Genomic DNA, 25,753 nt, shown 5'->3' with positions numbered 1-25,753 from the left:
GACTTCCATACCCCACTTTCAGCAATGGACAGATCAACCAAACAGAAAATCAGCAAGGCAATAGCAGTTAATTGACACTATAGACCAAATGGACCTAACATATCTACAGAGCCTTCCACCCTACAGTCACAGAATACACATTATTCTCACCAGTGCATGGAACTTTTTATAGGATTGACCACATGTTAGGTCATAAAGCAAGCCTCAGAAAATTCAAAAATATCAAAATCACACCATACATCTTCTTGGACCACTATGCGATGAAGCTGAAAATCAGCAACTCAGGAATCCCTAGAACATATGCAAATATATGGAAACTGAACAACATGCTCCTGAATGAACAGTGGGTCATAGAAGAAATCAAAAAAGAAATCAAAACATTTCTGGGAACAAATGAAGAAGACAATACAACATATCAAAATTTATGGGATAGAGTTAAAGCAACGTTAAGAGGAATGTTTATAGCAATTGGTGCCTACATCAAGAAACTGGAAAGGCACCAAATCAATGAGCTATCAGTGCACCTCAAGGATCTAGAAAAACAACAGCAAACCAAACCCAAAACTAGTAGGAGAAAAGAAATAATTAAAATTAGAGAAGAAATCAACAGAATTGAATCCAAAAAAATTACAAAATATCAGCAAAATGAAGAGCTGGTTTTTTGACAAAATAAACAAAATTGACACACCATTGGCCCAACTAACAAAAAAAAAAAAAAAAAGGAGAGAGAAGACCCAGATCAATAAAATTAGAGATGAAAAAAGAAATATAACAACAGACACCACAAAAATAAAAAAGAATCATCAGAAATTACTACAAAGAACTGTATGCCAACAAACTGGGAAACCTAGAAGAAATGGATAGATTCCTGGACACATACAACCTACAAAAATTGAGCCATGGAGACAGAAAAGCTGAAAGACCAATTACCAAGATGGAAATTGAATCAGTAATAAAGACCTTCCCAACAAAGAAAAGCCCAGGACCAGATGGCTTCACTGCTGAATTCTACCAGACATTTACAGAAGAACTAACTCCAATTCTCCTCAAGTTATTCAAAACAATTAAGAGAGAGAGAACCTTCCCAAATTCTTTCTGTGAAGCCAGCATTACCTTAATTCCTAAACCCAAAAAAGATGCATCAGAGAAAGAGAACTATAGATCAATTTCCCTGATGAACATAGATGCAAAAATCCTCAACAAAATTCTAGCCAATCAAATCCAACAACACATCAGAAAGATCATTCACCCGGACCAAGTGGGATTTATCCTTGGTATGCAAGGATGGTTCAACATTTGCAAATCAATCACTGTGACAATTGACATTAACGAACTGAAGAACAAAACCCATATGATTATCTCAATAGATGCAGAGAAAGCATTTGATAAAATACAACACCCTTTCATAATGAAAACTCTAAGCAAATTGGGTATAGAAGAAACATTCTTCAACACAATCAAGGCAATTTATGACAAACTCATGGCCAGCATCCTATTGAATGGGAAAAAGTTGGAAGCATTCCCACTGAGGGTGCCCACTCTCACCATTGCTATTCAATATATTCCTGGAATTTTTAGCCAGAACCATTAGGCCAAGAAAAAGAAGTCAAGTGATTCAAATTGGGAAAGAGGAAGTCAAACTATCCCTGTTTGCAGATGACATGATTATATATGGGATCCAAAAGATTCCACCAAGAGACTATTGGAACTCATAGAAGAGTTTGTTAAATTAGCAGGGTATAAAATCAATACACAAAGAACAACAGCCTTTGTATACACAGACAATACCAAGTCTGAGAAAGAACTTCTAAGATCAATCCCATTCACAATAGCTACAAAAACAATCAAATACTTTGGGATAAACTTAACCAAGGATGTCAACGATCTCTACGATGAGAATTACAGAACATTAAAGAAAGAAATAGAAGAGGATACCAAAAAATGGAAAAATCGTCCATGTTCATGGATTGGAAGAATCAATATCATCAAAGTGTCTATTCTCCCAAAAGCAATTTATAGATTCAATGTGATACCAATCAAAATACCCAAGACATTCTTCTCAGATCTGGAAAAAATGATGCTGAAATTCATATGGAGGCACAGGAGACCTAGAATTGCTAAAGCAATCTTGTACAACAAAAACAAAGCCAGAGACATCACAATACCAGATTTCAAGACATACTACAGGGCAGTATGGCCTTATCTAAATACTGGCGGAGATTGTGGATTCAGAAGGCTTCCATAGCCTAGACAGCTCGAGTCGAAAGCCTCAGTCAGTGCCACAATGCCAGCCCCCTTCCTTCTTAAAGGGCTAGATAGAAACTGTTTTAGGCTTTGAAGACCCAAGAGGTAAAATGAAAATTATGTAGTTACTTAATGTAACCCTTTAAATGCAACTGTTGCAAAATCTGAACCCGCTCATGACTCCTGGGCCAGCCTAGCCACCGGCAGCTGCCTGTGGTTCACAGCTGGGCCATCTTGAGCCACTTTTACCCTCCCCAGAGGCACAGCCTGAGCTCTGCCTGCCTGGTGCCATGTGGCAGCAGGCTGTTTATAGCTCACCCCCATGAACCAGCCTGGCTTCCCTGTGACCAAGACTGACCCTTCTCCTCCTCCTTCAGCTGCTTGTGAGAGCCCTTGCCCTGTTGGGCTCACAGCAGATCCTGGTGTCACAGTGGTGGACAGCGTGGGTGCCTAACAAGTGTCCTCAGACCCCATCTGTGGGCCTGAAAGGCCTTGCAATGGTGCCCACCTAAAGAGCAGAGAGACTCTAACAAAACATGATTTTACTCAGGATTGAGCAGCAAATTTAAAATCCTGGGTACACATGCCATGGCGATCCATGGGGAGCCACAGGCATAGCCAGGGAGAAAAGGAGATCAGAGATTCTTTTTAAAAAATTTATTTGAAAGGTAGAGTTACAGGAGAGAGAGAGGGAGAGACAGAGAGAGAGGTCTTCCATCCGCTGGTTCACTTCCCAGATGGCCACAATGGCTGCAGCTGGGTGGATCCAAAACCAGGAGCCAGGAGCTTCTTCTTGGTCTCCCACGTGGGTGTAGGGACCCAAACACTTGGGGGCCATCTTCTACTGCTTTCCCGGGCCACAGCAAAGAGCTGGATTGGAAGTGGAGCAGCCAGGACTCAAACCGGTGCCCATATGGAATGCCAGCGCTGCAGGCAGTGGCTTTTACCACTGTGCCATACAGCTAGCCCTCCCCCCACCCCCAACAGATTTATTCAAGGAAGAAACCTGAGAAGTGGCTCACGACTGGCATGCACACAGGGCGGACACATGACAGAGAGCCTCCCCCCACCCTTACAAGCTGGGGCTTACATAGACAAGGTGGCTGAGGGTTGTGAGAGTGGGGAGGGCATTAGGTGGGACCTTTTTCAGGTTAAATCGCTGAGGGGGGGTGTCAAGCTGGTTGAAGACAAATGCAGGGGGCTAGGAGGTCTCTCCAGGGATTGGCTCTGCTTTCAGTCACGTAAGCAAGGGACTGAAATGTCCCTAAGGCTTGTGTCAACCCTGAGTACAGACAGTTGCCGCGCTAGGTTGTTCACGTCATCTTTGGGAGTGAGGGATAGGTCTTTGATTTTACTTGCCTTGTCTGCCGAAATTCCCAGTCTGGCCATTCCTGTCCCGATTCCTGCCAGGACACCCAACAAGATTAGCAAGGGGGTGAGTCCAAAATCGCTCTCGACGTGGTGGGTTAGAGGGACAGAGAACAGAGGCAGGTCCAGGGCCGAAGACAAAGGGGGAAAGAGGAAAAGGAGAGTGCGCGTCCCTGCCTGGTTAGCGGGATAACAGGTTTACACTCGGTGGCTGCAGAGAAAGGATGTTCCTGTTTTGTTTCCTGTGTGTGTGCTGTGGGGAGCCGTGGGGTGGAGTTAGTCTGGCTTCCTGTCCCGGGCTGCTTCGTTCCTGCTTCTGCTCATGCAAACGCTGGCTGCTGACAGGGGTTAGGGCGAGGCTCCTCTGTCTTCATCAAGCTGAGCAGGGGTGACATGGGGACCCGCAGTCACGACAGGTTCCAGCAGGACGCGGCCTGTGAGGGTGCCACAGTACCAGCTCAGAGCCTCACAGCCTCGTGTCATGAGCAGGACCACCTGGAATCCCATTGCTTCGGGTCTGGAGGAGACAAATCTAACAAGCAGATTCAATACACAGGGTCCCAAACAAGGAGTTGAATCATTATTAGAGAACCTGGGAAAGTTTTCCCAGGCAACCAGAAACTGACAAGAGGGGCTTGATAATAATCAGGTGGGCGTTAAGGCCTGGCCAGGTACATGTGAGGCCCAGACCTATCCAGCTCTTTGCATGGGGAGCTGGAAGAGGGAGGTCTGAACCTCCGTAGGAAAAGCACCCTGTTGGCTCCCATTACCTGGCTGGCTGAACAGGTGGCATCTTTAAAAGGAAATGTACAGTCCTGCCTGCAAAGCCATTGACCCCAGCCCCTCCCTTGGTAGCGGTGGTCACTATGGAAGCTGGGCGGAGCGAAGGGCTTTTTCAGCTTGGAGCCATCAGGGTCTACTGTTCTGACTTGGGAGTCCTTTGACTCCAGGGCACTTCCAATTCCAGTGACCCGGCTCTTGGCAGAGCTGACGGGGCTCACTGGAAGCTGGCTTCTGTCATGCCTGCTGTTTGCCCGAAGCCCTGGCTTTCATCATGGAAAACTAGTTCCGTTTGGGGGCAGACGGACCTTGTTAGGTCTCCTTAACAGCAGCTCACGGCAGATGTACGGCAGTAGAGATGTGAGTTGACCTGCCACTTGACTTTACATTGTCCCTGTTGCCTAGCTCTCTTCTTCCTCCTGGTCTCTGATACCACAGAGGCAGCCTTCAGAATGTCGGCCAAGCAGGTGCTAAGTCCCATCCCTAGTATTTGAAGATTTCTATTTTTTTAATTTTAATTTTTATTAATAACTTGATAATAGTTTTAATCATTTGAAAGACAGAGCTACAGAGAGAGGTAAGACAGAGAGAGAAAGGGAGGTCTTCCATCCACTGGTTCACTCCCCAAGTAGCTGCAACAACTGGATCTGGGCCAATTCAAAGCCAGGAGCCAGGAGCTTCTTCTGGGTCTCCCACATGGGTGCAGGGGCCCAAGCACTTGGGCTATCTTCTACTGCTTTCCCAAGCACATTAGCAGGGTGCTGGATTAGAAGTGGAGCAGCCAGGGGCCAGCTCTGTGGCTCAGCGGATTAATGCCCTGGCCTGAAGCACCAGCATCCCATATGGGCGCCGGTTCTAGTCCCAGCTGCTCCACTTCTGATCCAGCTCTCTGCTATGGCCTGGGAAAGCAGTAGAAATGGCCCAAGTCCTTGGACCCCTGCACCCACGTGGGAGACCCAGAAGAGGCTCCTGGCTCCTGGCTTTGGATCGGTGCAGCTCTGGCTGTTGCAGCCATCTGGAGAGTGAACCATCAGATGGAAGACCTCTCTCTCTGTCTGCCTGTCCTCTCTCTGTGTAACTCTGTCTTTCAAATAAATAAATAAATCTTTTTTTTTAAAATGAAGTGGATCAGCTGAGACTTGAACCAGCACTCTGGGCAGGGGCTTTAACTTGCTGTGCCACAGTGCTAGTCCCTGAAGATTTCTCTTAGTATCAGGGTGATCTAGAAAGCTATGGTCGTGAGCAAAGTCTCACCTTCGTATTTCCCTGGGTGTTAATACTGTGCCCATGAGAACTATATCCTTTTGGGTAAGATTCAATGTGATGACTTGTCTGTATATTTTGAGGTCATCAGTAAAACTTTTATCTCTTGCTTAGTTCAGTGTGAAAAGGAGAGTTTTTGCCTGTTTCCTGTGCCAATGGCAAAATAAACCTGGTTGTGAAGTCATATCATAAGTTAAGCTCTCATGTTGTGGCTATGCTGTTTGGTTTCTCTATGTGGCCAGGCATTATTACATAAAAAGGTTAGCCATCCCTTCTGTAAGGTCTGGGGATCAAACTGTACATCCCATGGAGAGTCCTTCAGAATGGTCAGTTTCCCATCTAGAAGAAAATGAAGGAGGATGAGGCAACAAGCCAGGCCCCCCTGATTGCCTAGCCTGTCCTCTGGCTACCACACTTAACCGGTGTTCACCGCATAGCCACACTTCCTGGGCCTTTGGACTTAACCGGCGTTCACCGCATAGCCAGTGGGTTATGGGCCTGGGTTGCCAGGCTGTGCTGGTGTCCCTGTCCCAGAAGCCTGCTATCTGGGATCCACTGCATCACCTGTCTTGAATCGTCTCTGTCTCTTGTGGAAGTCTCCTTCCTTTTGTCTGGACCTCTGTCTGATCCATATTCTGACCTCGTCACGCCTGGTTGTTTTCTGGCCTTTTTCTTCATCTTTAGTCTGTGACTGTCTCTGGCACTTGAAACATCAGACCTTTATATAACTACAACATAAATTCGGCACCATTTCATAACCCAACAATGTATTTTACACAATCTAAATTAACTAAAAAAAAAAAAAAAGAAAAACTAGATCTTTGACCCTTGCAAAAGTAATCCATTCAACCTGAATATTTTAACCAAAGCTATGAAACAGATTTAGTCAAAGTTACCATAATCACGCAAACTTTTTTTTAATAGGCAGATAGTGCTAACTCCTTAGTACTTGGCCCATTCCCACTGCTTTCCCAGGCCATAGCAGAGAGCTGGATTGGAAGTGGAACAGCCAGGACTTGGAACAGCGCCCACATGGGCTGCTGGCCCTGCAGGCCGGGTCTTTAACCCACTGCACCACAGCACCAGCCCTGCCTTAGGAAACATTTACCTCATTTATGTTTATCCAATTTATTTTTAGTGACTACACCTAGACTTAAGAAACAGACATCAGATAAGCATACCTACTATTTTAAATCATTTTCCTGTCAAAGAAAACTCTGAAGTTAGTTCATTGTGCTTCGTACACAGAACACAATGAGTGTTATAACTTCATCTGAATTCTTTGTTCTTAAGTCAAAATTAAATGTGTGCTAGTTCAAATAACTACCCAAGAATAACATTTTCTGACCAGCAAACACAGGCACGCATGTATGTTAGCAATTGTAAAGCTATCTTTAACCTTCTTTTAGACAAATTTAAAGCAGATTCTCTATCAAAGATTTACTTAGATCTACTTAAGTTTTGTGACCCAAAAGACATTTGGATTAATGTAATTATCTTTCCGACCCACTCTGTATTGGCTCACTTTGGCATAACAGCATACGCGCTTGCATGGGCGGAACTTACTCCCATCTTCTTTCCTTCTCATAGAACAACTCCAGCCAGAAATCAGTGGCATAAGCCAGAGGGCTATTCAGTGGCCGTTTCTCGCTCAGTCTCAGGGAGTACTGAGGCCAAGCAGTGTCCTGTAAAACACACCATCTCTCTCTTTTATACACTTAAGCCACAATTTCTAATTTTGCCAAATCTACCCGAAGGGGCTGTAAGAATAGAGCTCTGATGACCCATAGCCAATTCGGCTAGATCCATTAAACCAAGTGACAAAACACGTTTGCGAAGTTGCTAAGCCGTTTTTCAAGGCAGCGACCTTCCTAGATCCAGAAGAGAGAACTCCCTGTAAACCCAGCTCCAGTTCCCGCTGAACCAAATGAGCACCAGACCTTACCCTGGCATTGTTATACCTGCGGTTACTATTTGCCAAAGACATCTCTTTAGATTTTAAGTTGAATTTGAGCCTAGTTCCACCCCCACCCCCACCCCCCATCAAACACCTTAGAGCCGCAACACGTGCTCAACAGTGAGCAGACTGTGGCTATCTGTGACAGGCACGGCTTCAGGCAGCTGCAAGAGGGCTCCCAAGAGTGCCCGTGGGCCAGGGCTGCTGTGCACGGAGATGCCCACTGGAGACTGGTAACTTACACTCACATTCGAGAGCGAGGGAAGGGGAGTCCTTGCCAGGGAGGCTCCTGGGCCTGGCAGAGAGACAACTGGCCTTCTTCCTCCCTGCCATTAGGCAAAGGGGCGGAGTTAACAAAAAGAGAGGGGGAAAAAAAAGTTTAAGCAGCTGTCTGCCTCCCCCCACCCCCCAACCAAAGACTGCAGCCAAGGAGGGGGAGGAGTGGGCTTTAACCCTTTAGGCCCTTGCACAAGCACAGCGGAAGTTCAGCGGCATAACCAGATCTTGGGTTTTAGGTTTGAAAAAAAGTGAGGCCAATCTTTTTTTCTTTTTTTTTTTTTTAAGATTTATTGATTTATTTGAAAGTCAGAGTTACAGAGAGAGAGAGAGAAGAGAGAGAGATCTTCCATCCACTGGTTCCCTACGCTTAGACTGACATCCCTAAACCAAGTCTCGTGGGAAGGATCCCAGTGGAACTGACCTCGCACCCTAAACCCTCTGAGTTTCAGCCCCCTAGGCCTGCCTTGGCACCTGGGGAGCCCAGATGAGGGCCGACTTCTTACCAATCCGGCGGGCTGGGAATCAGGTCCAGGGTTGCGTGCAGAAGAAAGAATTGACAAACGGTTTCTGGCTGAGAATTCACAGGGAGATGAGAAGATACAAGTGGAGAATGAGGAGGTAGAGACCAAGGCGGTTCTCAACTCCCTTGGGAGCCTGGGGAGACGTCTCCCAAGCCTGCCCAAGTCACCCCAAGGAGGACACTGGAGGGGGTCTGAGAATTTCACCCTCGTTCCAGCGAGGAGAGACGCTGGGTCAGGATAGCAGTGGAGGAAGGGAGTCGGCACTCAGGTTCCCTATCAGGGGGTTCGTGTCTGGTCGCAGCTGGGAATCTGGGCTCACATTGAGGACCTTGGCCTGAGACGATCAGTCTTCCCCCAGGTTGCTTCCAGTCACATGCGTCCCCGGCATCTTTCTGGGAAGGAAAATGGAAGTGATTGATAGGGAAGAGCAAGGGGGAGCTGGGCAGAAATGTGGCCGAGCAGGGAACAGTGTGGCTGGAGGCTTCCCCTGGGGGTGAGAGGGTCTGTGAGGGTGGGACACTCAAGATCACCTGGTGGTCCTCACCCCCAGTTTGCCACAGAAAGGAGAGGGAAGTTCAGGGTGGGGATCACAGTCCTCACCCAGAGGGCATCGGGTACATGGACGTAATGACTGCCTGCAAGCCGTATGAACTTCCAAGGAACCACAGCAGGTGCAGGGCTGATCTCTCACACCCTTCCCGACGTTGGGCACCAAAGCGTAAGGAAAGGAGTAGGACAAAGTGGAGGCCAGATGCGAACTCACAGCCAGAACGGGTTTGCTCACGGAATAAGCCTGAGAGGTGGCTCACTCCGGGTACACACACAGGGAGAGCCCAACCCCCTTCCAAGCTGGGGCTTCCCTGGACAAAGGAGCTGATGGCCGAGATAATGGGGAGGGCATCGGGCGGGGCTGAGCTGGTTTGCGTGGGCTTTTTTCACGGCCTCAATGGCTGAGGCAGAGTGGAGCTGGTTGGCAGCAGGAGGCAGGGGCTAGGAGGTCCCTCCGGGGGTTGGCCCTGCTTTCAGTCAGGAGGGCAGAAGGTGCTTTGTTAACTGACCGCCACGAGGAAGCAAGCAAAACAATTCTGGTTTTGCTTCTGGGTTCACCCTCAGGCCCTGGTCAGACAGGGAAGGACCGAGGGGGTGGTGGAGAATCCAAGCCAGGACAAGCAGAGTAAAGGAGCCTCTTAGAGCGAGCCCTCGGTGCCTTGGCTGGAGACCCCATGACCCCCTAGACGGGGTGTAGGAGAAGGGCCAGGGGGGAGGGGGGAAGCTGCAGGACACCACGGAGCAGACCAGCTTCTCCACATCACCAGATTCTCCAGGTTGGTGCTTAATGAGCAGGAGTGTGCTGCCCACCGCCCCGTGGAGCACTGGGAGTTGAGGGAAGCTTGCTGGGGACGGAGACCCTGCCCTGACAGCACGGGTCTGTTGGTCCAGCCCCCGGTTTCTACATGTGTCCAACCAAGATGCTCGGCCCAATCGTTGCTTTTATAAGGTTTTCCACATCCTCCTTTGTTCTCTCATCCTTTCCCCCTTCCTCAGGGGAACCAGGGGCGGCTGAACCCCCTGTCTCTGAGGTCCGCCCTTCCTCCCAGCATCCTCCACTGCCTAGCAGGGAGCTTGACATAGTTTTACTTGCCCCACTCAAGACTCGGGAGGGAAATCCTGACAAGTCCACCCCACCAGGAAGGGTACCCACCCTCCACTTCAACTGGGGCATAACAAAAGGCCGAGTATGGGAGTTACATTAAGAGGGGAATAGACCAACCAATTGGAGAGCATCTCACAAGGATTCTAGACAGAGTGGAGGGGATTAAAAGGCAAAGCTTTAAGGAATGTACGACCATTGAATCTTGAGGAATAGGAGGAGTCAGATCCGCTGGTCGGCCCACAGGGATTAAGAATGGAGTATGTGAAATCCACAGATGCACGGAAACAGAAGTAGACGTCTTCATCCTCAAAGCACTGGAGACCACAGGATGATGGGCCTCTGGTCCTCTGGTCCTTGTCCCCGACTAGCCCTGGCCCTATCTACAGGGGAGACACACTGGGGAGTCAGGGTCCCTCAGGTGTGCGGAGACCTCACGGTCAGGTCAACAGGTCAACATTAATTACAACATTAATAACAAGATATTTCAACATGCAACGACTCTTGTTTTCCACTATTGAAATATTTTACATTCTCTTTTCAGTGTCAAAATCTGGTATGCATCACACACAGCACATATCAGTGAGAACGCCCACATTTCAAGTAGTCCGTGGCTACCTGTGGCCCCTGGCTACCGTGCTGGACAGTGCGTGGCGAGGCTGGACAGTGCCACAGGGGGCCCCTAATGCAGCCTGGGGACAGCAGGAAATCCTGTTGTTCTAAGATGCATTTTCCAGAACAAACCACACCCCCGCTTCCTAAAGAGTGGTGCCCAGGAGTTCTGCATAAAATCCTCGTTCGTTTAGAGAAAGAAAAGGGGGAAGATGATAATTAACGGTTCTGCTCCTCTCCAGTTCCTAGGTAACCCTCATCACGGCACGCGTCTGTTTTTCTCCTTCCCACTGCTGGACGAGAATGAAGTTTTTGACAAACTCAGTGTCGTTGCGGAAGACTCCGAAGGCAGCAAGCAGAGTCCCGCTGAGAGCTGTGGCCTCGGGACCCTGTCTGGGCAGGAGCCCCCAGATTCCATTGCCGAGGAGGAAGCCCCCCAAGCCGGGCCTGGCCACGCCCCAGCTCCCACATCCACCTCGCAGGGGGACCAGAGGGGCAAGGATGGTCCAGGCGCCTCGGAGCGCTCCCCAGATCCGGAGCTCGCCGAGGCCGGACTCGCCCCGGCAACCTCAGAGCTGGCTTTGAAGAGCTGACGGCAGAGGGACTGCCCCCCTCCCCTGCCGGAGCGTCCTGCTCGCTCAAGGCTCCGGTGACCCCTTCACAAGCTGTCCACCGAGAGTCCCGCGTGCAGCCTCTTCGATTCACTCACGCGCGGGCCACGCGTTCATGGCGTGGACAGAAATGCTTGGAGGCGTGAAGACACAGGTGCTGGGAGACGCTGCCTGCCGGGCCCCCGAGACAGCCGGCCGCGAACCCCACGTCCACGCGGAGCGGTCAGCCCGACACCGGGCAGACGCCGGCTGCTTGGGCCCTCAGAAGCAGACAGGATTTCTTTTTCTACCTGAGTATGTTTTGTATGCCGCTGGTGCTCTCAGGCCACACTCTGTGTGACGGTGCTGATGCCACACGTGTGTCATCGTTCACTACTGAGTGAGGCTCTCGTGTCACGTCTGGACACCTCTTCATCCGGGAACTTCCTTTCCCTGCCTGCCACGGGGCGGGTGCTGGGCTGGGTCTGAGGTCTGGTCTTTTTGGGTTTTTTTAAGCATTTATTTTATTTATTAGAAAGACAGGGAGAGAGAGAGAGAGAGTGAGAGAGAGAATCGTCCATCCACTGGTTCACTCCCCAGATAGCTGCCACAGCCAGATCAGGGCTAGGCCACAACCAGGGTCTCCCATTGTGACAAGGTGACTTGAAGTTTAAAATTTTCCCATAGGACATAGCCAGCCCAAGTGGCTTTAGGCTATTTTGCTTGGTTGCTCCAGAGCAGGGACTGTTCCTTGAAGAGAAACGAGTTACAGATATGGGTCTGCTCATCTGGCTGTAACCAGCATAGTTCTGGCTTCTGTACTTCTGCTTGCTTGCTTCCTTGATAAAGGTCAAGGCCACCGACATGTAGTTTCTGCCTTTAATTACGCCCCACGGCTGCGACTCGGCTGTCTTCCCTGGACTTGTTCTAGAGGAGGGCAGGCGCCAGCTGACTAATAAAGACTCCTCATTTAACTTAACCGCTCTGCTGGACTTTTGCACGATGCGCCCCACCACACCATATAGTTGTCAGGGCGCAAGTACTTGGGCCGTCTTCTGATTTGGAAGTGGAGCGACTGGAACTCAAACCGGCGCTCTGCTGTGCGCTGCTGGCGTCCCAGGCAGCGGCTTAACCGGCTGCGCCTCCACGCCAGCCCTCTGCAGGCCTTGCGTCATCGCGAGCTCTCGGCCCAGGAAGCTTCAAGGGACAGAAGTGCCCAGGGTTTCAGTTCCAGCTCAGACATTCACTGGCCTGGGGGTCTCTCTGCTGCTTCTTCACCTGCACTGGGGACAGAAAGATCTGAAGGTTAGCAACAGTTTATCCAAACCCCTGCCCCAGTGGCCAGCGCGCAGCCGGCATGCATAAACCACAGCCATTCCTCCAGCCTCAATCCTGCAGGTGCTCCACCTCCGCCCACACGGGCTGGAACCGCTGTCCCCCTCGCTGTGCTAGACGGCCTGGGACAGCAGATTCATTACAGGCCCCGGCGTAGGAAAAACACTTCTGGAAACTGGCGTTTTTAAAGGCAAGTCACGAGGGACATGGATCGCAAGTTTATTGCCCCCCCCCCCATTTTAGGGTTCAGTATTTTTCAAGTTACTTTCAAGTACATAGAGGGGCCATCAGCATTATGCTCAGTGCCTTACGCCAGTCTGGAGCTGGTCTGTGGACAAGAGAGAAATTTGCTCTCTTCCCCACCCAAGCTCTGCCTCCCTGGACGTGGGGCTCAGCCGAGAGCAGTCTTGAGTTCCACCCTTGTGGATGCGTAGGTGGGTTGGAGGGGAGAAAAGGAACCGCCTCGCCCTCAATCCTGTTCCACCTTTGACTCCTTTCACATATTGAGGGCTCTCCCACCTAAGAAGCTGACCCCCCCCACCCTGAGGGGCTTACATCACCACATGCTCATTTTCCCAGCACCCCTTGCTGCTGATCTGTAGGCCGGGAGTCCTGGGAGAGGCCTTCCCAAGGTCAGGAAGAAAAAGAAAAGAAAAGAAACTTATCCTGGGAATGGAATGTGATCAGTACCTGCTTGCCTGTGAATGTCTCCGCGCTGTAGCCGACATCTGCCCGCAGGTAACTGATTCGGCTCCCTACTAGCACAGAGCATGGTGTTAACCCTTTCCAGGAAGGAAACTTCATCAGTGACTATGTAAGCATGGGCAGCGTTGTATCAGTTCCTACAGCTGCCACGTAACATACCCATGCAGCCATATAAGGGAGGCAAAGAAGCTAAAAACACAGATAAGAAAAATCCCTTCTTTGTTGGAGGCTCAGTCTTTTGGATACAAATCCAACAGAGCCTTACGCAGACATAATCACAGCCTACTTCCTGGGAAGGGCCTTGGTGTCTCTTCTCTGCTCACGGATGCGATTCAAGCTCATGTCCCATGGGCTGGGGGACAACTGTGGACCTGTGGGGGTCTCAGTGACAGGTTCGCTCTAGGACACGCCAGAGGCAGACAGTGGGAGATTGGCGAGGCCGAGGCAACTTGGGCTGGCTGACAAGGTCCCAGCAAGGCTGAGAAGGACAGCTGCAGTCCTCGTGATGGTTTTAGGTTTGCTGAGAACTAAACTGCACATAAGAAAGCCGGAGCTTCCTGGTGGCCCCGCTAATTTCAGGGAAAAGCGCTTAGTCTCATAACCCCCAAAACGTCCATTGCTTTGTAGAGTTTTAATCAAGCAGAATGTTATGTAGGAGAAGGGGTTAATGCTTCACACAAGGTTGAGCTGTTTGTGGAAAAGAATTAAAAGGCAACGGGCTCCCTGGTACATATTATTCCCACTAGAATAAAGATAAATGCTATTACAGCTTTAATTCAATAATGTGCTACAAATACAACAATGGTTAGGATGTCAGAAGTGGAATAGACCTAGTGAACCTTTAGGTAAGTACAATAAAGAAATGAAAGAGTTACAGAAAGAACTGCAGAAGAGGGGAAGCATTTAAAAAGGGCCTGCTTTGAACATTGGGCTTCTAGTAAAGATTAGATTAGGAAGGTGGTCCTCTAGCTCAACAGCACTTCTGGCCTTGGCTTGTGTGGGCAGCCCGTTGTCTCGCACCTGTCGGTGATAGTAACCCATGCTCTCAATATGCCATTGAACGTCAAAGAAATTGTAACTAGATGCAGACATAGAACCTAGAGGCACCATAAGATACAAGGTCAGTGGTTCTAAGAAAATGGACAACAGACTCGTTATTGTAAGAAGAGAGAATCATTGTGCGACATGATATCAAGTCTGGTGCTGGAGAGCAGAGCCGCGCCATCAGCTTGCTGTGAGAGTCTCTCATTTCTCCCTGCACCAACGCCTCCCACACCTTCAGGAACCCCTGGACCTGCTGGAGCTGGACTCCGGCAGGGAATGGCAGTCCACACACGGCTTCTCAGCGCCTCTGCATGGACAGGGAGCGTGAAGCCTCTGTTTTCATTCTTTCTGCCAAAGGCATGGCCAAGTGTAAGGTGAAGAGAACGGGGGATGTGTACGCTTTCCCAAGGAGGACCTTGTTGCAAGCCCTACAGCAGCAGGCCGGAGTGTGGCGTCCCTCACAAGAAGGGAAGTGGAGTTTCGAACCAGCAGTTATATTCTACTGCAGAGCAACAAGTGGCCAAACAGATCTGGGTGGGGTGGCAGGGAGGGGAGCAAATAAGAACAGCTGACACGCAACTAAAAGGAGTAAGTGAACTGGGCAGGAAGGAGTGTGTTAGGGTTCCCCAGGGAAACAGACCCAATAGTGGGTGTGTGCGTGTGTGCATGTGTGTGTGTGCATGGTGCGTGTATGCATGTGTGTGTGTGTGTGCAGGAGGGGGTAGAGTTTAAAGAATTAGCTTAGGAGCTGGCACTGTGGCTCAGCAGGTTGATCCTCTGCCTATAGCGCTGGCATCCCATGGGGGCACCAGTTCAAGCCCCGGCTGCTCCACTTCAGATCCAGCTCCATGCTAATAATGCACCTTGGAAAGCAGTAGAAGATGGTCCAAGTGCTTGGGCCCCTGCGCCCACATGGGAGACCTGGATGAAGCCCCTGGCTCCTGGCTTTGGGCTGCCCAGCCTTCCCTGTCTCTGTAACTCTGCCTTTCAAACAAATGAATAAATCTTAAAAGAAATAAAGACGAATCGGAACGCTGGATGCTCCAGCAGGCAGAGCAAGCCCTTCCAATCCTTTTTCTCTTAAAGCCTTCAACTGGGTGAGCTCCACCCCCACGGCGCAGGCCATCTGCCTGACTCCAGGTCTACTAACTAAATCACCAGTAATGGCCGCATGGCCCAGCCCACACTGACACAGAAAACGGGTAAGTGCTGAGGTCGTCCATCTGTGATTGCCTTTTTGGAACAGATTTTTTTTTTTCAATGTTTGTAGCATATGTAGAAATACAATTGATTTTTTTTTTGACAGGCAGAGTGGACAGTGAGAAAGAGAGACAGAGAGAAAGGTCTTCCTTTTGCCGTTGGTTCACCCTCCAATGGCCGCCGTGGCTGGCGCACCATGCTGATCTGATGGCAGGAGCTAGGTACTTATCCTGGTCTCCCATGGGGTGCAGGGCCCAAGCACTTGGGCCATCCTCCACTGCACTCCCTGGCCACAGCAGAGAGCTGGCCTGGAAGAGGGGCAACTGGGACAGAATCTGGCGCCCCGACCGGGACTAGAACCCGGTGTGCCGGTGCCACAAGGCAGAGGATTAGCCTAGTGAGCCAGGGCGCCGGCGAATACAATTGATTTTTAAAAACTGTATCCTAAGGCCGTGTTATATTTAGTAGTTTTATACAATCTTTAGAATTTTCTTTGTTTACAATATATATTGTTTGAATAAAGATGTTTTACTTTTTTAAAATAGGCGATTATCTGGAGGCACAGTTCAGAGAGACAAAAGGATGGAAAATTTAAGCAGATAAAGATGTCCAAAAGGAGAGGTGAGGAAGAAGATGGTAAAAACAATATTTGATGCTGGAAAAAAAATAATGGCTGATGAAAGACCCCAGTCTACAAATTTAGGAATCCCAAATCCCAAGACGGACAAACTAGGAATCGTGCGAGTCCTGAATCCACTCGGGTCCGAGACATCTCCCCTATGCTTTCCTGGCGTCAGGAAAACAAAAACACAGAGGCAGCGTGCGCCTCACCTCATCTCACCGAGCCCACAATTTGTCCCAGCTGCAAGTCGGGGAAACTTCCTGTGCCTCCCAGTCCCTATCACTGCCCCAGCTATGAATCAGGCAGCCCTGAGGTCCCTGTGTCCGGGGACACCTGTCTCACGGTATCTGGGACCCTCTCCAGCCGCCCCAGCCCGCATCCCACATCCCTTGGTTCGGCCGCTCCCCACTGTCTCCCTCCTCCCCGACACAGCTCCCTATGAAGCCCCAGCCTTACACAGGAGCCCCGAGCTCCTCCCCCTCCGAGGCTGCTCCCGGCAGTTCTTCACCCTAATAAAACTTTCTTTGCTCAGCGTGGTCTTGGTTGTCACTCTCCATCGTGGTTGACAACCTTAACAGAAATCATCAGGGCAAAACTGCAGAACGCCCAAACCAGCGGAGAAGAAAGATTACCTTCAAAGGAAAAACAAATCTGGATGATTACAGATGGTTACCAAAGCCAAAGAGGGGTGGGACACCCTCCAGGTGCTGCAAAAGCTGTGTCAACTTGCATTGTGGACCCTGCAAAAAATATCTTTCAGGAAAAGGGATACAGACTCAACAAACAACATCTGAGAGAGCCTCACATCAAAAGGGCTTTATTAGGCAAAGATCTGAAGCATTATTTCAGGCAGAAGGAAACTGATCCAAGATGGAAGTTGTGATATTAAGAAGAAATTCTGGGGCTGGCGCTGCAATGTAGCAGGCTAGGCCTTGGCCTGTGGCACTGACATCCCATACGGTTGCTAGTCTGGTCCGTGTCGCAGCTGCTCCTGTTCTGATCCAGCTCTTCGCTTATGGCCTAGGAAAGCAATAGGAGATGGCCCTGCAGCTGCGTGGGAGACCTGAAAGAAGCTCCTGGCTCCTGGCTTCAGATCTGCCCGGCTCTGACCTTTGCAGCAATTTGGGGAGTGGGCCAGTGGATGAAGACCTCTCTCTCTCTGTCTCTCTCTCACTCTGTCTATAGCTCTACCTATCAAATAAATAAATAATATATTTAAAAAAACAACAAAGGAGAAACTTAGCAAATTAAGCCATAGCCTGCAATGCTGGCATCCCATATTAGTGCCAGTTCGAGTCCCAGCTGCTCCACTTTCAACCAGTTCCTTGCTGTTGCACCTGGGAAGGCAGCACAGGATGGCCCAAGTCCTTGGCCCCTGCACCCACGTGGGAGACCAGGAGGAAGTAACTGGCTCCTGGCTTCAGATGGGCCCACCTCCAGCTGTTTCAGCCACTTGGGGAGTGAACCAGCAAATGTAACATCTTTTTCTCTGTCTCTCCCTTTCACTGTCTGTAATTCTACCTCTCAAATAAATGAATAAGCTCTTTGAAAAAAAAAAGAAAAAAATTTAAAAATTAAACAGAAGAGAGTTTGGGATACAGCTAAAGCACCCAGAGGGAACAAATTGAAGTGTTTTAACTAAAGTTGTTGTATTCAGGACACAGATAACAACACTGGCTCACTTGAGGACAGATAAATGAAGTACGCTAAGATTTCCAGAGTAACTGACTACTGGAAAAGTGTTTCTTAGTTGGAGGGAGAGGATTTTGTCCCAGGGAACACTGGGTAATGTCTGCAAACACATTTGGTTCTCCAGACTACGGAGGGGGTGCTCTGGCATCTAACAGGTAGAGGCCAGCAATGTCACTGGACATTCAACAATGCGCAAGACTGTTGCCGTTGATTTCTCAACAATGTTGCAGTGGATTCGTTTCTGAGAGGAGGGGCGTGGTGGGGGCAAGAGGCACGGAGTCACCACACAGACCCTGGGAGTCGGGTGAAAGCGGGCTTGAGGCGAGCAGCCCGCAGACTCGTTTATTTCAGTTGGTACAACAGCTTATATAGCCAAGACCAGCCAATCTGGTCAAGGGGCGGTCTATGCCCCAACCAATCCCAGCCTGTTGCCAGGCAGTTTCCAAAGCCATCCAATCACAGCCTGTTGCCAGGTGGGTTTCAAAGCCATTCCTGAGTAACTGACGCTCGCTTGCCAGTGGCCACCTTGGCATGGCCTTCTCATTCCACCACACAAGACGGTTCACAACGAAGAATTATCTGGTCCAAATTGTCAATAGTGTGCAGTGAGAAACACAACAATAGGGAAACAGTGGAATAAGGAAAAGGATTCATCAAGAGATTCTTCAGACAAGAAGGGGAAGAAGAAGTCTTAGAAAAAAAAAGCAGAATCAAGAGAAAATATAATGTAATACAATAAAACAAAATCCAAAGCTAAATGAATTTATCCAGCTGAAGACAAGATTATCAGATGAGGCCGGCGCCGCGGCTCACTAGGCTAATCCTCCGCCTTGTGGCACCGGCACACCGGGTTCTAGTCCCGGTCGGGGCACCGGATTCTGTCCAGTTGCCCCTCTTCCAGGCCAGCTCTCTGCTGTGGCCAGGGAGTGCAGTGGAGGATGGCCCAAGTGCTTGGGTCCTGCACCCCATGGGAGACCAGGAGAAGCACCTGGCTCCTGCCATCGGATCAGCGCAGTGCGCCGGCCGCAGCGCGCCGGCCGTGGCGGCCATTTGGAGTGTGAACCAACAGCAAAAGGAAGACCTTTCTCTCTGTCTCTCTCTCTCACTGCCCACTCTGCCTGTAAAAAAAAATATATTATCAGATGATATTTTTAAAAAATAATAGTTGAGGGGCCAGGGCTGTGGCGTAGCAGGTAAAACCACCACCTACATTGCCGGCATCCCATATGGACACCCATTCAAGTCCCTGCTGCTCCGTTTCCAGTCCAGCTCTCTGCTATGGCCTAGGAAAGCAATAGAAAATGGCCCAAGTCCTTGGGCCCCTTCACCCGGGTGGAAGACTCAGATGAAGTTCCTGGCTCCTGGCTTCGGATTGGCCCAGCTCCAGCCATTGAGGTCATTTGGAGAGTGAACCAGTGAATGGAAGGCTCTCTCTCTCTCTCTCTCTCTGCCTCTGCCTCGCTGTAACTCTGCCTTTCAAATAAATAAATAAATCTTTTTTAAAAAACAGTAAAGCATTAGCTGTTTTCAAAAGATCCACACAAAACATAAAGATATAGAAGAATTAGAAGTAAAAAGGGAGAAAAGACACATGAGGAAAAATTCTAACCATGGAAGTTGATTTCACTATATTTTTTTTAACTTTTATTTAATGGATATAAATTTCCAAAGTACGGCTTATGGATTACAATGGCTTCCCCCCCATAACGTCCCTCCCACCTGCAACCCTCCCCTTTCCCACTCCCTCTCCCCCTCCATTCACATCAAGATTCATTTTCAATTCTCTCTATATACAGAAGATCAGTTTAGCATACATTAAGTAAAGATTTCAACAGTTTGCTCCCACACAGAAACATAAAGTGAAAAATAATAGATGATTTTTTAAATGATGATGAAATCAGATCAGACCTATTGTCATGTTTAATCCCAGCAAGAGTCAAGTTGGGAATTGCTAATTTCTTCTTTTTTTTTTTAACAGAAGATCAGTTTAGTATACATTAAGTAAAGATTTCAACAGTTTGCACTCCCATAGAAACACAAAGTGAAATATACTGTTTGAGTACTCATTATAGCATTAAGTCTCAATGTACATACAGCACATTAAGGACAGAGATCCTACATGAGGAGTCCTTTTCATTATGATCAATTGTGAACTGAAATTGATCATAATGAAATTGATCACTTGGACTAGTGAGATGGCATTGGTACATGCCACCTTGATGGGATTAAATTGGAGTCCCCTGGTATGTTTCTAACTCTACCATTTGGGGCAAGTCAGCTTGAGCATGTCCCAAATTGTACATCTCTTCCCTCTCTTATCCCCACTCTTATGTTTAACAGGAATCACATTTCAGTTAAATTTCAACTATAAATTTCACTATATTAATAATTTATTAATGGCCGGCGCCGAGGCTCAATAGGCTAATCCTCCAGCTGCAGCACCGGCACAGAGGGTTCTAGTCCTGGTCAGGGCGCCGGATTCTGTCCTGGTTGCTCCTCTTCCAGGCCAGCTCTCTGCTGTGGCCTGGGAGTGCAGTGGAGGATGGCCCAAGTGCTTGGGCCCTGCATCTACATGGGAGACCAGGAGAAGCACCTGGCTCCTGGCTTCAGATCAGCACGATGCGCTGGCCGCAGCACGCCGGCCACGGTGGCCATTGGAGGGTGAACCAATGGCAAAGGAAGACCTTTCTCTCTGTCTCTCTCTCTCTCTCACTGTCCACTCTGCCTGTCAAAAACAAAACAAACAAAAAAATAATTTATTAATAAATGATTTCACTATATTACTATAATCCAAAGCAGACTTTAAACCACAAAGCATTACTAGAGCTAAAAGGAGCATTACATATTCATAAAATGCTTCAGTTCACCAGGGAGATAAAACAGTTATAAACATATATGCACTCAACAACACAGCTCCAAAATAGATTAAAATGAATAGAGGAATAAAGACTAGACAAATTCACCATCACCATAATAGCAGACATCTGTGTAGCACTGACCATGAGCTATAGATTCCATCACCTGTGAACTCTAACATGGCATCAATTATAAGATGCACCATTAGTATTTGAGGGGAAAGTGAAAGTTGTGTCACTTGAGCTGTCAGTTATAAGACATATCTAGATGTTGGAGAAATTAAAGAGTGTGTTTGTGTGTTTGTGTGTGTGTGTGTGTGCGTGTGTGTAGAAGAGCGAGGGGAAGAAAATATGGCCAAGTGTAAATAGTGATTTTAGGGGCTGGTGCTGTGGCCTAGCAGGTGAAGCCGCCACCTTCACTGCCGGCAGCCCATCTGGGCACCAGTTCAAGTCCCGGCTGCTCCACTTCTGATCCAGCTCTCTGCTATGGCCTGGAAAAGCAATGGAAGATGGGCCAGGTGGTTGGGCCCTGCACCCACGTGGGAGACCTGGAAGAAGCTCCTGGCTCCTGGCTTCTGGCTTAGGATCAGCACAGCTCTGGCTGTTGTGGACCAGCAGATGGAAGAAACCTCTCTCTCTCTTTCTCTCTCTCCCCACCCCCCCCCGCCTCTGCCTCTCTGTAACTCTGCCTTTCAAATAAATAAATAAATATATAAATAGTTAAGAAAAAAAAAAGTGATGGCCAGTGCCACGGCTCACTAGGCTAATCCTCCACCTGTGGTGCCGGCACACCGGATTCTAGTCCCAGTCGGGGCACCAGATTCTGTCCCGGTTGCCCCTCTTCCAGGCCAGCTCTCTGCTGTGGCCAGGGAGTGCAGTGGAGGATGGCCCAAGTGCTTGGGCCCTGCACCCCATGGGAGACCAGGAGAAGTACCTGGCTCCTGGCTTTGGGTCAGCGCAGTGCGCCGGCCGCAGCAGCCATTGAGGGGTGAACCAACAGAAAAGGAAGACCTTTCTCTCTCTCTCTCTTTCTCACTGTCCACTCTGTCAATAAATAAATAAATAAATAAAAATTAAAAAAACAGTGATTCTAGGTTCAGGTTAACTGGATGTTAAATTTTTCTAAAGATTTTAAAGTTTTCAAAATAGAAGTTGAGGAAATTGTAGTGAATATACAAATGTTTACAAATAATTATCAATTCAAACAGGTATCCATTTCCTGAATGTTTCAAAATACACAAGGATTTCTCAAAAGGAGCTGATAACCATTTTCTGTCTCAGAAAACACACACACACAGGCACTTCACCGTCATTTTGCTGTAAATCCTTAGAAGTTAAAGTCTTTTTTTCATTTTTAATTATCTTTATATATAGAAGATCAACTTAGTACATACTTAGTAAAGATTTCAACAGTTTACACCCGCACAGAAACACAAAGTATAAAGTACTGTTTGAATACTAGTTTTACTGTTAATTCTCATAGTACAACTCATTAAGGACAAAGGTCCTACATGGGGAGTAAGTGCACAGCGACTCCTGTTGTTGATTTAACAATTGACACTCTTATTTATGACGTCAGTAATCACCCGAGGCTCTTGTCATGAGCTGCCAAGGCTATGGAAGCCCCCTGAGTCCACAAACTCCGACCTTATTTAGACAAGGCCATAGTCAAAGTGGAAGTTCCCTCCTCCCTTCAGAGAAAGCTACCTCCTTCTTTGATGGCCCGTTCTTTCCGCTGGGATCTCACTCACAGAGATCAGAAATTAAAGTCTTGCCCCGGCATCTTTCTATCTGACAGGTCTGATGGGCAGGATGACACTGAGGACATCCCCCTGCGGGGACACTGTCCATGCTGAAAGGCAAGTTCCAAAGAGCTGAGACGTACTGACCACAGCGCCCCGCTATGCAGCATCCACACTGGCCAGTGCCCTGGGCAGCCTCCGTGCGGCTCACTTGGAGAGACACAGGGGAGCAGTAGGGCTGATGGCATTGGCAGAGCACTGGGAGGACACGGGCAGAGACACTGGGCACGAACTGAGGGAAGCCAGCCCCTGCCTTGGTGAGCTGTGCAGCCAGTTCCTTCACCTCTGCGCTCAGAGCAGCGCTGTGCAGATCTCCCCGCCCACCTCACGGAATCACCTGAGGCTTGGGGAGTTTAGTCAACTCTCGTCTTCCTCTTCATTTTTGAAAAAATAAGCAATAATACTGAAGCAGTATCAGGTATTAAGTGCTTACTGTGGGCCAGGCTTTGTGATAAGCATGTCCCTTACATGATCTCATTTATTTCTCCCTGTTCACCTTTCAACTGAAACCATGCAGACAGGAGCTGCACTGCGGGTGCATCCCGGATGTGTGGTGAGAACCACTGTGCCGAGGAGGTGAGAAGGCTGCAGATCTTACAGCAGGAAGTGAGAGAGAAGAACCCCACCTGGGACCAGAAGAGGCTTAGGGGCCACCACTAAGACACCCTAAGAGAAACTGTAAGTCCAGTTTGCTTGGAAGGTCCCTTGTTTGCTTGAAGGTTCCCCCAGGGGAAGCCCGTGCAAGCTCTCAGCACCCCCTCTCCTCACTCCACCCTCCTTCCTCCTGGGATGCCTGTCCTGTGCCCCAAAGACACAATGGCCCCCAAGGCACCCTGTTCCCTCCCTCTCACAGCCTGCGGATCTCAACAAAAGCCACCCATGTCGGCCACCTGGGAAGCTTCAGCAATGCCAACGGCCGGGCCAGGCCTCTTCATGACCATAACTCCGCTCTGGCGTGGAAGCCCAGCATCAGTAGACGGTCAGGCTCCCCGGGTGACTCTGCTGTGCAGCCTGGGCAGGGAGCAGCTGGCTCGCAGAGCAGGGCTGAGAGAGCGCCAGCACCTGCTGACCCACGCTTCTGTATGACTTCCTGTTCTCTGGCCTTCCAATGAGTCACTTTTGCTTTGAACACCCAACTAACGGGCTCCACTCACTAGCTGGTACTTCCACAGGAGGGTCAGGAGCTGTCGCCGTTTCTCTCCTGAGCGGTTCACGAGCATTCTGGGAAATGTCACTCCCACTCTGAGGGGCTTCAGGCTTCCTGGTTGCTCACCTCTGGCCATCTGGGAGGCAGGTCTCTGTGCTGCTCCCTTTCCTCTGAGCTGGAGCCTGGCAGAGTGCTAGTGGATGTAGAGAGTGTGCAGAAATATCTGTTGAGTTAATGGATTAAAAAAAAAATGTCAGGGACCAGTGCTGTGGCACAGCGGGTTAAAGCCCTGGCCTGAAGTGCCAGCATCCCATATGGGCGCCCGTTCTAGTCCCGGCTGCTCCTGTTCCAATCCAGCTCTCTGTTGTGGCCTGGGAAAGCAGTAGAAGATGGCCCAAGTCCTTGGGGTCCTGCACCCACGTGGGAGATCTGGAGGACACTCCTGGCTCCTGGCTTCAGATCGGCACAGCTCCGGCTGTTGCCATCTGGGGAGTGAACCAGCGGATGAAAGACCTCTCTCTCTCTCTCTCTCTCTCTGTCCCTACCTCTTTCTGTAACTCCGTCTTTCAAATAAATCTTTTTTTAAAAAATGTCAGACAGAAGCCCAGTGTCCTGCTTAGAGCTCTCTGGGGCGAGAGTTATGATGTGTATAAGAGGTCGAGAGACAGAAAGTAAGGGACTGTCCAGAAGGAACTAGAATAATGACACCTCCTGCCCCAACTCTAAACATTTTCTAGGCTTCAATGAGACTGGGAGATAAACAACCTCACCCAGACATCCAGCTGGAACTGACCGTGGGCCACGCCCGTCAGCCAGCCGAGGGATCTGACACCAGCCCCACCACATGCCCCACTCTCTCTACCCTCATGGTTACAATTCTGTGTCTAGCAGAAGGATGACCATGACACATTGGACTGGAGCCCTGGCGTCCTGGAACTGGAAAAGACTTCAAAGAATATGTAACAACGGCAGAGGCAGATTAAATGGAAAGTCACTGACACATGCAAATGAGAGAGCTGTAAATTAATAAAATGTACGCAAGAGTAAAAAACCAGTGATAAATATTCCAGGTAAGAGAATCAGGTTATTGCGACAGTGTTGTGGTGCAGCGGATTAAACTACCGCCTGTGATGCTGGCAACCCATATGGGTGCCAGTTTGAGTCCTGGGTGTTCCACTTCCAATCAGCTCCCTGCTGATGCACCTGGGAAAGCAGAAGAAATGGCCCACGTCCTTGGGCACCTGCACCCACATGGGAGACCTGGATGGAGTTCCAAGTTCCTGACTTCAGCCCGGCCCAGCCCTGGCTAGTGTGACCATTTGGGGAGGGAACCAGCGGATGGAAAATCAATCTCTCTCAGTCTCTCTCTCTCTCTCTCAACTCTGCTTTTCAAATAAATAAATCTTTAAAAAGAGAGAAAGAAGAGACAGTTCATCCTGATGTCATGCTCTGAATTTTTCCCTCCCTCCAGAATTCATGTATTGAAATGCAACCCCCACTTGTCCTGGAGCTTTAAGGAGGCAGTGACGGTTCTGAGTAGTTGCTAAAAGTCCTTTTACTTTCCCTCTTAGGTGACTCGTGCCATCTGGGCGGCTGTGGTGCAGCCCTTTCCCTCTGATAGGATCGCCTGGTAACTTGGAGTACCCCCGGGAGACACACGGTCTGCTCTTCTTGGTCTTGAAAAGCTGAAACACAAGCAACTCCATTCTGGGGAATTAGAGCTGACACCTCCAGAGGCCTGAGGAAGTGGTGGGAACGTGCCCTTCCCGTGATCCCCCTCCTGGGCTGCCTGCGGGGGCCTGTAGGCTTGGGAGAGATTTGTAGGTGATGGTGAATCGGAATGAAATGGTAGGTTTTGTGTAGATGCATTTGTCTGCTGTAATTTTATATATATATATATTAAACTGACTGTAACTGTACGGTTCATTTCTGTTGTAAAACATCATTAAACCATTTTCCAAGTGAAAAAAAAAAAAAGAAATATAATCCCCTACGTATGAAGAGGTGGGAGCCCTGGTAAATGACCGGATCATGAGGAGGTGTTACTGGTGAATGGCAGGGTTCTTGTCTTCACGCAAGAAAGAAT

General features: G+C 49.1%; 1 protein-coding gene and 1 long non-coding RNA gene across 2 annotated transcripts in view; one reads left to right on the top strand and one right to left on the bottom strand.

Annotated features, from left to right (window-relative positions):
* IL10RB (interleukin 10 receptor subunit beta) overlaps positions 1-12,244 on the top strand; it is a 32,208-nt gene extending 19,964 nt beyond the window's left edge. The window contains exon 7 of the mRNA XM_002721294.5: positions 10,918-12,244. Within this exon, the coding sequence (XP_002721340.3) occupies positions 10,918-11,268 (351 nt within the window). The 3' untranslated portion in view covers positions 11,269-12,244. The remainder of the gene's footprint in view (positions 1-10,917) is intronic.
* On the bottom strand, positions 2,887-3,976 carry LOC138849238 (uncharacterized). The gene is made up of 2 exons (XR_011387724.1): positions 3,604-3,976; positions 2,887-3,114 (listed from the first exon to the last, which is right to left on the bottom strand). It is a non-coding gene; the product is annotated as an uncharacterized lncRNA (long non-coding RNA).
* Positions 12,245-25,753: the final 13,509 nt, after the last annotated feature.

This window comes from Oryctolagus cuniculus, chromosome 4 (genome assembly GCF_964237555.1).
Source record: "Oryctolagus cuniculus chromosome 4, mOryCun1.1, whole genome shotgun sequence".
NCBI lineage: Eukaryota > Metazoa > Chordata > Mammalia > Lagomorpha > Leporidae > Oryctolagus > Oryctolagus cuniculus.
The sequence above is the reverse complement of the archived record's forward strand: the minus strand, read 5'-3'. Positions and strand labels throughout refer to the sequence as shown.